At 41.8% G+C, this 15032-nt stretch overlaps 1 protein-coding gene across 1 annotated transcript in view; it reads right to left on the bottom strand.

The window, feature by feature from the left end:
* The window catches only part of LOC133646606 (formin-like), a 164052-nt gene extending 149634 nt beyond the window's left edge, over nt 1-14418 (bottom strand). Inside the window, exons 1-2 of the mRNA XM_062042146.1 lie at nt 14341-14418; nt 10672-12243 (exon numbers count right to left, since the gene is read on the bottom strand). Of these exons, the coding sequence (XP_061898130.1) occupies nt 10672-12169 (1498 nt within the window). The 5' untranslated portion in view covers nt 12170-12243; nt 14341-14418. The remainder of the gene's footprint in view (nt 1-10671; nt 12244-14340) is intronic.
* Nucleotides 14419-15032: the final 614 nt, after the last annotated feature.

Raw genomic sequence — 15032 nt, 5'->3', positions numbered from 1 at the left:
CAAACACTGTGTCATGTCTGTTCATGTTTTTGTTTTGGCCATGTGTTTGTTTTTGGACTCTTTTTAGTTCCTGGTTGCACTTCCTTGTTTGGTTTGGTTTCCATGGTCACCCATTAGTTTCACCTGTCATGTCACGCACCTGTTTCACGTTTTGAGTCACGCACCTGTTGTTAATCATGTCTGTTATTTAAGTCTTTCTTTCTGTTCACTCGTTCTGCGTTCATTGTCTTTTTGTCACACCTGTTCATGGCTCTTGCTGACTAAGTAAGTCATAGTTCATGTCATTGCTTCTGCTAATAGCAGCTTCTTTTGTGTTTTAGGCACGCTTGCCTTTTTTTGTTTATTGTTTGCATTTGTGAAAGTTTGAGTGATTTATGTTAAATAAATCCAAGCTCACCTTCACGCTGTCGTCCGGAGCCGTCTTTGCATGGGAAGAACAACCAGCCAGCTGCGTTCATACTGTCACGTGGGGGGGTCGCAGCTGGCTGCGGGGTTGTTCTTCCCATGCAAAGACGGCTCCGGACGACAGCGTGAAGGTGAGCTTGGATTTATTAAACATAAATCACTCAAACTTTCACAAATGCAAACAATAAACAAAAAAAGGCAAGCGTGCCTAAAACACAAAAGAAGCTGCTATTAGCAGAAGCAATGACATGAACTATGACTTACTTAGTCAGCAAGAGCCATGAACAGGTGTGACAAAAAGACAATGAACGCAGAACGAGTGAACAGAAAGAAAGACTTAAATAACAGACATGATTAACAACAGGTGCGTGACTCAAAACGTGAAACAGGTGCGTGACATGACAGGTGAAAACTAATGGGTGACCATGGAAACCAAACCAAACAAGGAAGTGCAACCAGGAACTAAAAAGAGTCCAAAAAACAAACACATGGCCAAAACAAAAACATGAACAGACATGACACACTGGACCTGTAACTACACGGTTAATGCTGTGCCGCCTGTCGAAGCCTAGCAATGCTGTTGCTAACGACGCCATTGAAGCTAACTTAGCTACGGGACCTCGTCAGAGCTATGATAAAAACATTAGCGCTCCACCTAACCCTAACCCTAACCCTAACCCATTTTTACTATGTTCACCTGACCCCAAAGTGATATTTGGAGACGTGACCAGCGTTCCATTTTGGATTCTATCTTATTTTTTAAATGTTTAAGATTTAGATCTCTGCTTGTATGAATGTTTGGTGTAATGTGTAGTTCTAGATATATGATTTCTGCCTCTTTCCATTTAATTTTGGAGTTCTGAACTTGTGATTTCTTGCAGTGTTTATTAAATGGTAATATGTCACATTTGTCCCAATTGACTTTATACCCTGATAAACAGCCATATTCAGTGATGACATTATTGATATAGTGAAGAGAGGAGTTAACATGTGACAGGTAGAGAATTATGTCGTCACAATACATCAATAGCTTATTATACTGAGAGCCAATTTTTATGCCATGAATATTATTTTCACTTCTTATTTTTGCAGCTAAGGGTTCAATAACCAAATTAGATAATAATCCAGATGCAAGACATCCCTGTTTTACTCCTCTTTTTAACGAAAAATTTTCTGAAATATGATTATTGGTTTTGACTGATGCCATGTGCCTTGTATAAAGCATCTTAATCCATTGTATAAAATTATCTCCAAATCCAAATTTACGTCATGTGCAAAACATAAATGACCAGTTTATGCGGTCGAATGACTTCTCCGCGTCAACAGTACTGCTGTGGGATAAGGGAGACTTCTAGCATAGTAAATAACATTAAACAATTTCCTTGTATTGTCTGAAGATTGTCAACCTTCCATGAAGCCAGTTTGGTCAGTATGAATTAATTTTCCTATTACATTTGATAATCGTGTGTCTAAGATTTTTGCCAAGATTCACAAGGATTCTCTATTCATTCAATACATAGGATTTCAGCAGGATCTACCCCAGTCTGCTGACATGCAAGCAGAGTAGTAGATTTTTGTAAAAAGCTTTTATAATTGTAAAGGACAATTTTTTATCAACTGATTGCAATAATGTAAATTTGTTTTAACTATTAAATGAACCAAAAATATGACTTATTTTATCTTTGTGAAAATATTGGACACAGTGTGTTGTCAAGCTTATGAGATGCGATGCAAGTGTAAGCCACTGTGACACTATTGTTAATTTTTTATAAATGTCTAATGGTAATGTCAATGAGGGATTTTTAATCACTGCTATGTTGAAATTGTAACTAATATTGATACTGTTGTTGATAATATTCATTTTTGTTTCACTACTTTTGGTTTGTTCTGTGTCGTGTTTGTGTCTCCTCTCAATTGCTCTGTTTATTGCAGTTCTGAGTGCTGCTGGGTCGGGTTTGGTTTTGGAATTGGATTGCATTGTTATGGTATTGCTGTGTATTGTTTTGTTGGATTGATTCATTTAAAAAAAAAAAATAAAAAAAATAAAAAAAAAATAATAAAAATAAAAATCGATTTTTTAAAAATGAGAATCGATTCTGAATCGCACAACGTGAGAATCGCGATTCAAATTCGAATCGATTTTTTCCCACACCCCTAATAAATATATAATAGAGGACCTTTAGAAGGGATTTTATTCAGATACAACAAGCACTATACACAAACAGCGCCAAACAGATTATTGGGAATTATGAGGTTTAATAATTCCACTGTTTTCCTGTATATCCGGGCCATCCGGGCTTACTGACCGACTTCAATTTTATGTTGACTCTAACTGTATGCATAAATGTAAATAATCAACTATCTGTCACACACAGGCTGTGTTGAAGATTTTGCCTTCATGAAGATAACACATCAGCAACATAATTTTCAGTGCAGAGCATCACACTAAGAGCTGTTTTAAATTTTTTGCTACTTTCATATAGCTAAATAAGGTAACAAAAACGCCAATAAAAATAGTTGGTATTTTTATTATCATTATTATATTCGCTCATTGTGCAGTATTACTTATTGCTAATGGGCTTTCACTGCTCTAGCCTGATCAAAGGGTAACTGCACTTTATTGAAATTTTGCCTATCGTTCACAATCATTATGAAAGACATGACGACGGATGGATTTTTAAAATTTTTTATTTTAATATTATATTATACTAAATAAATTCGATCATAACTCCGCTTACAATGGAGCTTAAGGGAGCCGTTCATCCATCCATCCATCCATCCATCTTCTACCGCTTGTCCCGTTCGGGGTCGCGGGGGATGCCGGAGTCTATCTCAGCTGCATTCGGGCGGAAGGCGGGGTACACCCTGGACAAGTCGCCACCTCATCGCAGGATAGACAGACAACATTCTCACTCACATTCACACACTAGGGCCAATTTAGTGTTGCCAATCAACCTATCCCCAGGTGCATGTCTTTGGAGGTGAGAGGAAGCCTGAGTACCCGGAGGGAACCCACGCAGTCACGGGGAGAACATGCAAACTCCACACAGAAAGATCCCGAGCGCAGGATCGAACCCAGGACCTTCGTATTGTAACCCCTGTTTCACCGTGCTGCCTTGGGAGCCATTCAATTCTACCTATAGAGCCCTTAAAAAAACATCTCCATTAGGGTTTTATATACATGATGTAAGTATATATGTAATGTAGTAACGGGCACAGTTATAATAACATTAAATATTTACATATTTTGATAATTTTAAGCATACACGGCACATTAATTTCAAAAACACATTTCGTTTGCTTTTTTTTTCTTTGTCACTGATTATTACTCACAGCAGACTTTATGAGAGCCAACAAACCTTAATAAAACATCACCTACTGTACAATGTCTGCTGTCATTAGGATGCTGACTGCTAAGATGTTCATAGATTCCCATTTAGATGAAAAATGTCTCATAATCCTGGCAAAGAAACGGGGGTGGGAACAAGTGCTTTTTGTGTCATAGTTCCAAGTCCCAAATGGCTGTCAAAGTGTCCCACCTTGTCTGATTATATCCTCAGCCATCTACTTTTCAGGTGCGAGACATGATTTATGATCTAGAATATATTTACAGGGAACAGGGAAGCGAGGAAGCGGCAGAACACTCGATGTAAACATAGGCACACACGGAAATGATCACAACGCCGCCGTAAAGAGTTTGTCTGCGTCACCGTTTATAATAACAATATCAATAATACTTTGTTAATATTCAAGTCACGAAATGTAAATGTAATATTGTTGGGCCTTTTTGAATGCTTATTTATTGGATTTTATGGGCGAAATAGTGGCGCTCCCATTGGCTGCGCTGTAAGCGGACTTTTATTTAAGTTTATTTAATATTTAAAATGCATTAAAAAAATCCATCTGTTGTCATGTCTTTCATAATGATCGGCAAGATAAAATAAAAAAGTGCAGTTCCCCTTTAACACAGTTATTGTTATTTAAGACCCTTAAACAGCTTTGCCAAACACTATGTTTTGTTCAATAAAATCCATAATATCGTCATTGAAAGTAACACAAGTGAGCCTTATGGCATGTTGAGAGCAAGCGGTAGCTCCCTCTTTCCTCTGCTGCTTTTAGCCAGGATGAAGGATCATAGACTTTTGTATAAATCATGAGAAATGCAGGGCTTATTATAAATCATTAAGGTCCTCTTGCTACTGTCACTGCTGCTTCTCTCCACAAGTTAGCTGTAAAAGGCTGACTGATTAACTGATTGCTCTGTGTAAGAGCAATGGGACCTTAGAGAAAAGTGCTGTGCATACAACCCCAAAGATCCCAAATGCACCATTACTCATTTGAAATAGAATTGTGGTTGCTAATGGCAAGCAGAGAATGGAGGAATATCGAAGTGTGCTTTCATTGAGTTTGACAGGGCTCCAACCATGGGACAGAACATTTGGTTAACTTTGCTTCACTCCACTGGTCAATGTACATTTAGAACAGCAGAGAGATCATAATGGAGATGCTGCAGGGGTTACACAGACAGAGATAGAAAGAGACACATTTCTCTGCAACAACGTGAGACGTATTAAGAAAATGTGTGCACTCTAAGCTTGTGTTCACAAAGTCCACTTCATTACCTGAATAGAGCCGAGCCTTGTTTTGCCTGTGGCCCAGAAATGCATCACTCTTTATGTTGAATGACAGCAAGCAGGGAGAAGGAGCTCTTGCACTGTTCAGATTCATATGACCTGGCTGGAACGCATTGACTAATCTGATTGAAATGCTGCTTGCCTTATTCCAAGACAATGAAATATGTATGGCATTAAGACAGTGGGCTAGGGAGAGACACACTCATTGAAGATTAGGTGAAAGTAAAAGTTAATTTTACTGAAGCTACATATAGTGAACCAAATCATACATTAAAATGTGAACCTTGTTTCTAGCTGAAACTGCTACTCAGCATCAACCAAAGGTTGTTATTTTTGCTGCCATCAAGTGGTAAAAAAATATATATATTGAGGTTTTCATATTCGTACTTCTTTATTCTATTTATACAGCTCAACCATGACCTTCATGGTTGAGCTGGAACCTAACCCAGCTGACTTACAGTGAGCGGGACCCTAGACCAGGACTTATCAACTAAACTGCTTTGGGTGCCACATTTCCAGAAAGCTAAGGATCGGGGGGCCGGATTCTGCCTTCGCTATTCCTTATTAGTATTTTATATTCCTAAGAACCAGCGTTCTTTACATTCAATGTTTGCCTCTTTACAGTACTTTGTCAAAGTTACAACATTCGAACAAACAATAGTCATGAATTTACAAAAGGAGCACTCTGCTGATTTTAAGGACTTGCTGCAAAAAAGTTAGTCAAAGCTCCCAATTTTGACAGAGCTGTAGTGTTTTAGGAATATGCTACTGCAAAAATGTTACTCTGTTCCAAGTTAATTCAACTGAGCTCGCTGGCAGGCCCACCAGCTGAAAAGTGCTGCCCAAGACTATGCCTGTAGCTGTAATCTGCCTGAATCACAGGGCACATATGGACAAACATTTACACTCACATACATGCTTAATAACAATAAATTAAATCCAGTACATCTCCTTACATGTATTTTTTGTCTAAGCTTGATACTTGGCAATGACTTCATTAATGTTTGGCGTAAGGTTCTGTGATGTTGAGACTCTCAGGATGGTTTGGAGCAGGTGTTCATCTGTGAGATGAATCCTACATTATGTGCTGATTTTAAAGATAATATACAGTAGGACAGGGATTCATATGGCCCCTTCTAGAGTGTTGAATATCTTAAAATGTGTTTTGTCAGTTGCTATTTTCCATAATTTTCAGCAGACTGCATTGCAAAATCAAGGAACAATTTTGAGTAACATGGTGCCTTGATCTCAGAGGTGGATCACTACATCGCCTCTGAGTCGGTAAAAGTTTTTGCTAGGTTATAAATCATGTCTCGCACTAAGCAGAGAAACTGGTCAACTTTTAAATTAAACTTAGATCCAAAGATATTGCTCGGAAGACGTGGAAAGATGAACGTTCATGCCAGCATTTTTGACCTGAGGAGTGAGGATTATGATGAATTCATCATCTAAACAGGGAAAGCAAGTCCGGTGCTGAAAGATATAAACATCCCATCAGTCCACATCTCAGTGAGAGCAGATATTGCACAATAAGTGATTTTTGTTAATATGTTAGTCGTGTGTATGTCTTGTTTAGCACTTAGCAATATTGTTAAATGATGATTAGTGTTTCAATAGAGCTGGATCTACTCAGCAGACAGCTTTTGAATCTCATAGCTCATCCTCCGTATTTTCGGGCAAAAAAATATTAAGTTCTATGCCCCCTGGTAGGGTCTCCCAAGACAAACAGGTCCTAGATGAGGGATCAGACAAAGAGCAGCTCGAAGATCTCGATGAAAAAGAAAAACAAAGGACTCAGATTTCCCTCGCCCGGACATGGGCCACCGGGGACCCCCTCTGGAGCCAAGCCCGGAGGTGGGGCACGATGGCGAGCGCCTGGTGGCTGGGCCTGTCCCCGGCTGAACAGGCAACGTAGGACCCCCTCCAATGGGCTCACCACTCATGGGAGGGGCCATAGAGGTCGGGTGAGTCATGAGTTGGGCGGATGTCGAAGGCAGGGCACTTGGCGGTCCGATCCTCGGCTACATAAGCTAGCTTTTGGGACGTGGATTGTCACCTCGCTGGGAGGTGGGGGAGAGCCTGAGCTAGTGCGCGAGGTGGAGAAGTTCCGGCTGGATATAGTCGGACTCACTTCGACGCACAGCAAGGCCTCTGGAACCAGTTCTCTCAAGAGGGGCTGGACTCTCTTCCACTCTGGCGTTGCATGCAGTGAGAGTTGACGGGCTGGGGTAGCGATTCTTGTTGCCCCCCGGCTCAAAGCCTGCACGTTGGAGTTCAACCCAGTGGACGAGAGGGTAGCTTCCCTGCGCCTTCGGGTGGGGGGACGGGTCCTGACTGGTGTTTGTGCTTACGCACCAAACAGCAGTTCAGAGTACCCACCCTTTTTGGATACACTCGAGGGAGTACTGGAAAGTGTGCCCCCGGGTGATTCCCTTGTCCTACTGGGAGACTTCAACGCTCATGTTGGCAACGACAGTGAAACCTGGAGAGATGTGATTGGGCAGAATGGCCAGCCGGATCTGAACCCAAGTGGTGTTTTGTAATTGGACTTTTTTGCTTGTCACAAATTTTCCATAACAAACACCATGTTCAAACATAAGGATGTGCACTTGGCACCAGGACACCCTAGGCCGCAGTTCCATGATCGACTTTGTAGTTGTGTCATCGGATTTGCGGCCTCATGTTTTGGACACTCGGGTGACGAGAGGGGCACAGCTTTCTACCGATCACAACCTGGTGGTGAGCTGGCTGCGATGGTGGGGGAGGATGCCGGACAGACCTGGCAGGCCCAAACGCATTGTGAGGGTCTGCTGGGAACGTCTAACACAGTCTCCTGTCAGAGAGAGTTTCAATTCCCACCTCCGGAAGAACTTTGAACATGTCACGAGGGAGGTGCTGGACATTGAGTCCGAGTGGACCATGTTTCGCACCTCTATTGTCGAGGTGGCTGATTGGAGCTGTGGCCGCAAGATAGTTGGTGCCTGTCGTGGTGGTAATCCTAGAACCCGTTGGTGGACACCAGCGGTGAAGGATGCCGTCAAGCTGAAGAAAGAGTCCTATCGGGTTCTTTTGGCTCATAGGACTCCGGAGGCAGCGGACAGGTACCGACAGGCCAAGCGGTGTGCGGCTTTAGCGGTCGCGGAGGAAAAATTTGATTCTGGATCACCATCCACCGCCTCAGGAAGGGGAAGCAGTGCACTGTCAACATCGTGTATGGTGAGGATGGTGTTCTGCTGACCTCGACTGCGGATGTTGTGGATCGGTGGAAAGAATACTTCGAAGACCTTCTCAATCCCACCAACACGTCTTCCTATGAGGAAGCAGTGTCTGGGGAATCTGTGGTGGGCTCTCCTATTTCTGGGGCTGAGGTTGCTGAGGTAGTTAAAAGCTCTTCAGTGGCAAGGCCCCGGGGGTGGATGAGATCCGCCCGAAGTTCCTTAAGGCTCTGGATGCTGTGGGGCTGTCTTGGTTGACAAGACTCTGCAATGACCGAAAAGACAAGATCACGGGTACAAGCGGCTGAAATGAGTTTCCTCCGCCGGGAGGCGGGGCTCTCCCTTAGAGATAGGGTGAGAAGCTCTGCCATCCGGGGGGAGCCCAAAGTAAAGCCGCTGCTCCTCCCCATCGAGAGGAGCCAGATGAGGTGGTTTGGGGATCTGGTCAGGATGCCACCCGAACGCCTCCCTAGGGAGGTGTTTAGGGCACGTCCGACCGGTAGGAGGCCACGGGGAAGACACAGGACACGTTGGGAAGACTATGTCTCCCGGCTAGCCTGGGAACGCCTCGGGATCCCCCGGGAAGAGCTGGGCGAAGTGGCTGGGGAGAGGAAAGTCTGGGCTTCCCTGCTTAGGCTGCTGCCCCCACGACCTGACCTCGGATAAGCGAGGAAGATGGATGGATGGATGGATGCATTGCAAAATGATTAACCATCCACCTTCCTCTCAAGCAAGATCCACCCAGGAATGGGGCCATTTGAATCCCTTCCCTACTGTACATGTCATATATCACTATACAGTATTGATGAACAACGGTGATACAGTATATGCCAGTCATCTGTAGTTGTTTTTCTAGCAAGGACAAAATGAGCTTAAAAGCTGGTGAATGTTTTTTTTTTATGTGAACAGACATACTAGTTTTTAAAACTCTACTCACATAAATGGATATTGTTTTAAACACCAGTGCGAAGGAAATCATCACTTTTAAAAATACCCGCTGTCGTTCATTCTGGCTTTTGAGTTGTATTTTCTGACAGTTTGAGAGTCATTAAATGAGTATTGACTAGTGATTGGATGAGCGCAAACAAGGCAGAAGGGAAATACCCTTTAAGGGAGACTGTTGTACATGTTGTTTTTCCATTTCAATATAGTGATTGTTGATCGACCACTTCATCGTCATCCTTTCGACATTCGGGCAAAAGCTACAATATTTTACATACACACACAAAAACATCACAATCTGGGAGATTCGTAACTTCAGTCGAGATGTCAGTAGACAAGGGCAATATCCGAGAGTCTCCCGGATATTCCTCCATCCGACTCTTACTTAAAAAAAAAGTCAGCTCAGCATGTTTTCAACACTAATGCCCTCCCAATTTGTGTTTCTCCTTCTTGCCCTCACAATTTCTGTTTCTCCTTCTTGCACACACACACACACACACACACACACACACACACACACACACACACACACACACACACACACACACACACACACACACACACACACACACACACACACACACACACACACACACACACACACACACACACACACACACACACACACACACACACACACACACACACACACACACACACACACACACACCACTGAGTAATAAAACAAACAAAAAACCTCCACATGATTCCAGTCAACCAAACGGTTTGGATTTTTTTCATAAACGGTTTCTTCCATCATTCGGAGTTTCCCAAAACATTTGTCTATAAAGTGCGAATCTATTGTGTTTTATTTTTATTTTTTTACACCAGATACAATAGATAGATACAGTAGATAACCTATTCAAATGTTTGTGTTCAATGAAAGTTTTTCAAAGAGCTGACTTCTAATTCACATTTTTCATACCTGCTGGTGACCCTTTGTGAGCTCCCTGGTCTATGTGTGGAGGTGTGAGTTTAGAAGCAGGATAGTGGGGTCCCTCGGGCAGCAAATTGGCAATGCTTCAGTTAACACAATGCTCACGAGAACCACGGTCAGGTCGAAGTTTGCGTCAAGTTTGAGCCTGTGATCAAAGGCACTAATCTCTGACTTGGCCACAGTGCTTAGAAAGTTATTTGAGATCATCTACCAAATTATTGTCAGAGCTGGATCGCAACTTGTAAAGCTCTTTTAATTTGTATTTGATGTCACAATGACTTGAACTATACTCCTATTTTAGCTGCAACAAATTGTGGAGAATAGCCACAGGGACAAAGCCCAAAGTGCAGAATAAAGGCCCGTTGCAGGGAGGCAACATTAGGAGTCATCTTCAGCACATACAATCATTAACTCCATGTGAAGTCCTCGGGATAATTAAACAAGCAATGTCAACATTACATGCTATGCTACATCATGCTACTTCATGTTGTGAATATGTGTTTATTTTGGGGGGGCGGGGGGGATTCAATTAGCTTACCTGTCGTTGTAGAGTTGCCAGAAGAATTCCACTTTCCAGAGTTGCTTGGCCGCCTACCGAAATTCAAATCCAGATGTGTAACGGTTCGCTTGTTGCCATTCCTGTCCGTGATCTCAGTGAAAAGCTTGGGCTCATCTGTGTTACTAGAGCTGTCCCGTTCGTGATCCACATCTTTATTTGAGAGCAGTACTAAGCGATGGTTGAGTTTTGGGCTTGGGGACAGGACCGGTGACATGCTCTGCAGGCTGTTGGAGGCAGGGAAGGATGTGTTGAAGACACCGGCAAGAGAAGGTGAAGTCAGGCTTTTTGTATGATTTTTCAATAGGGATAATGGGTCATTGGTAAGGTGAAGAGGCAAGTGTAGCCCCTCAGCAAGCTTGTTACCCGTCTTTTCTTGACTGTCCCAAGGAACACTGTCTCTGCTTGATCTTAACTGTCTATACTGCTTACTGGTACCAGGGTAAGAGTCTGTGGACCCTGACTCATCTGGGCTTGTATGGCTGACACTTTGCACTTTCCCATCTACATCCTGCACTTTAGCCACCACCCTGACCCCCTTATCCTTTAGGTTTAGTTTACTGTGCCGTTGTTGATTCGAGTTCATCACAGCATTCTCTGCTGGAATAACACCCAAGCAGTCAAACTTCTTCACTGGTCCACTTTCCCTTCTGGTTAGACCTTCCACCAAACAGCAAGAGGCTGATTCAAAACCCTGCTCACTGTCATACTCGGAGAAATCATTGCAGAAATCCACATCTGAGTCAGTCGTGCGGTTGTCTTCCGTTAAGTCCCAGCTGTCTTTGGGGATATGGAAGTGATCGTCCTTTGTCAGGATGGAATTACTACCATGGACGCAGGATGTTGAACCTGGAATCTGCTCCACAGAGGAGACCAAAAATGCACCATTCTTGGCAGTCAAATCACAGGATTGAGCTCCCTTTGAAATGTTGCTCTTCTTCTGACTCAAAAGGATATCCTCAGAATCCACAAGCTTCTTGCCTCCCTTTATCTTCATCTTTCGGCTTTTTGATGCAACCATTTTATGATGTTGAGGACCCGTCAGGGCTCCGATAGCTTCACCTCCTGGGTGATCTTCCAGGCCCTCGATGTAATCCTGCAATTTCGCATCCTGGTTACCCATCTTGACTTTTTCAGAACAATCCCTGCACAGGGATAAGAGATTCACCAGCAACTGGTGGTGCTCTTCAGCCAGCCAGCAGAGCTCTGCAACAGCCGCCTTTGTTGCCTGCTTGTAGCAGAAGGGTTTAGCCATGGAGATGGAAGACTGGCCTCTTTGTTTGGACACAGCGCGATCCTCCTTTCCCAAGTCATGGTCATTACTTGTCCGAGCTGAAAGAGGGGTGCGGCTCTTGTACTTAAAGCTCTGGTCCAACCTCTTGGGGAAATATAGGCTGATGTTGCTGAGCTCACGGATGGGCACATAGAGAAACAAAACAGTGTGTTTTCCCTCCATGATGGACGTCATGTTGATTAACATAAGACCTCTAGGGGTGGTCCACCTGCAGATAGACCTGACCGCAGGCGGTGTTCATCCTATGGCCCATCTTGATGCTGTCAAAGAGAGTTCACAGCAACACATCTCATTTAATGGGTACAACATGCAGTTAATGAACAGCTATGCTGGTTATAATTATGAATAGTCTTGTTAAACTAATAAGGGCTGCAGCTATTGATTATTTTAGTAGTCGAGTAATCTATAGTATAGTTTGTTCGATTAATTGATTAATCCGATAAACCACATTTATAGTCTCAATACATATATCAGGAAGAATAGTTGAAATAAACAACATTGTTTCTGCTTGATAAATCCACATGATCAACATTTAAATTGCAATTTTAACATGTGCACATTGATACCAAAAATAAATTATCCGCTTTTCGCCGCCACTCAGATCACAGCACTGACACAAAACCGTAATAATGTGTGCTCTATTGCAGCAGCCATGCGGAAACTATGTCCACGTATTTAAAGGTCCACGCACTCCGTGCAGTCCGGATTTTATACATTTTTATTAGTTACACATTAAACAATTAATCGAAGAAAGAGAATAACAATCTAAACTTTCTTCTAATCGAATGCATTTATTCAATTGATTATTTGTTGCACCCCTAAAGTAGTCCAATAAATAATTTGTTGGATTAATCTAGTAATCGGATGAAACACACTTTATAGCAGGGGTGTCAAACTCATTTTAGATGAGAGAAAAATCTACTCCCAAGGGGGCCGGACCGGTAAAATCATGGCACGATAACTTAAAAATAAAGACAACTTCAGATTGTTTTTTTTGTTTAAAAATAGAACAAGTACATTCTGAAAATGTACAAATCATAATGTTGTTGTTGTTGTTGTTGTTTTTACACTTACATGTTGCGTTTAATAGTATTATATCTTTATTTGTTGTTATTTATACTTTCTGAATAAATTATATGATAATGTTCATCAGTCAACTCATTGGTGTTAATTTTCAATATATCAAGATTAAACATAATATCAAAATCCAATTACAGGATGTTATTCATGTAGTTTGCTCATTTTCCTCGACTGGTGCACTAACATCATGTGGTTTATTTTTTATTTTTTTACATATGAGGCATAATCTACAAAGATACAAATAATTGCTATTGCGACATCTAGTGGACACATTTAGAACAACAGTTTATTTCATTCGGCTAATTTTTATACTTAGCAAACTCATCCCCTGGGTTGGATAAGACCTGTACATTTGACACCCCTGCTTTATAGCCTCAATGCATATTTTAGGAAACATTGTTTAAACAAACAACAATGTTTCTTCTTTTCCATAACCTTCATTAAGTTTTAACATGTGTGCAGTAATACAAATAAAAAATATCTCTACTTTGCAGCCACACAGATCATTGCATCCACACACCTCCACTCTCATGTGCACTCTATTGCAGTTCACATACATATTTAAAGTCCGGATTTTATCAATTTGTAATAGTTACAAACATTAAACGATTAATCGAATTAACAGAATACAAATCAAGACTTTTTTCCCTGATCAAATCAATCGATTCATCATTGCAGCCCTTAGACTGATACAATAATTTCTGCTATTCCTAAACTCACCGTCAACACTGTTGATTAACATGCGTGGAATTAACAGTACATTTCCGTTTTGGAATCCACCTTTACGGTAACCTTATAGCACAAGGAAAGCGAAACATGAAAAATACACATGCTATTACCAAGATTAATACTTGAGTCAAGCTTCTATGCAATATGTTTGCAGGTAAAACACGATGTTCTTCTGCTTTTCCCAGCGATGGACAACTTTCTTGGCAAATCCCTCCCGACTGTTTACATCATAACATAATCCCTATTGGTTAATGTCACCTTGTACTGGCCAGGAGTGCGTGTGTTTCTTTAACAACGTCAGCATCAATTCACCATCATAATAGTCTGCTTCTCGCAGAATTGTGGATACAAAAACCCGATATAGGCTACATTGCCCTATATGTACTGTTGTGACATGCAAACTAAACACATGAAATACACAATCTGATTTATCAGCTTCACTTGCAGTCAATGTTGCAGGGAAAGCAGAATGGGCGCAAAACGCTACTGCGTCTGCAGCAGGTCCAGTCAGGACAGCTCATTAAAAAGACAAACAGGTATTTACTTACCCGGTTCACTTGCGGGATGACTATTTCTTGTCCTGTCTGTTTTGCAGCCAGCCAGCAAGACGCACCGCGGCTTCACAGGGCTCCTCTCCTGATGAATGACAAGACTGTGGGCCAATGGGATACCCCTGCGCTTTCTAACTGTGCAGTGATTGGCTCAATTTCAATTAACCCCGCCTACAAATATTTTGAGCCAGTGCAGCTAGAGCTTGTAGGTAGGCTGAATTTATATATATGATGTGATGTGGTACGATATGATAGTGACCGTTTGCAGAGTCCCTTAAGTGTTACGGTGCACACATAGCAAAATAGCGAAAAGAAGTGCATCAAGTTAATAATTGTATTGCTTTTTGGGAGCTCACGGTGACGTTATTTAAAGCTGAACAGTGACACCTAGTGGGCGATATGAACATCAGCCGTTAAACCTTTTATGTCCTATTTGGATTGATTTTCATGAATTATGTATGACTTCCACGTTTGGCTACCTTTAAAAGAATATACTATTAAAAGTAAAAAGCGTGTATGTAGTGGATAATCATAATATCTGAATTAGTTCGAAATAAAAGGAACGACTCACAACGCAGCTTGGTCAAAACATTCTAGACATTGTTTTTGACCTCCCTTCCCAATCAGGATGAGAATGCCAAAAGTGCATTCACAAATTAGTCAACTATAAATTGCAATGACATGGCTCT

The sequence above is a fragment of the Entelurus aequoreus genome, linkage group LG03 (genome assembly GCF_033978785.1).
Source record: "Entelurus aequoreus isolate RoL-2023_Sb linkage group LG03, RoL_Eaeq_v1.1, whole genome shotgun sequence".
Taxonomy (NCBI): domain Eukaryota; kingdom Metazoa; phylum Chordata; class Actinopteri; order Syngnathiformes; family Syngnathidae; genus Entelurus; species Entelurus aequoreus.
Note: the sequence above shows the minus strand (reverse complement) of the source record. Positions and strands in the feature narration are given on the sequence as shown.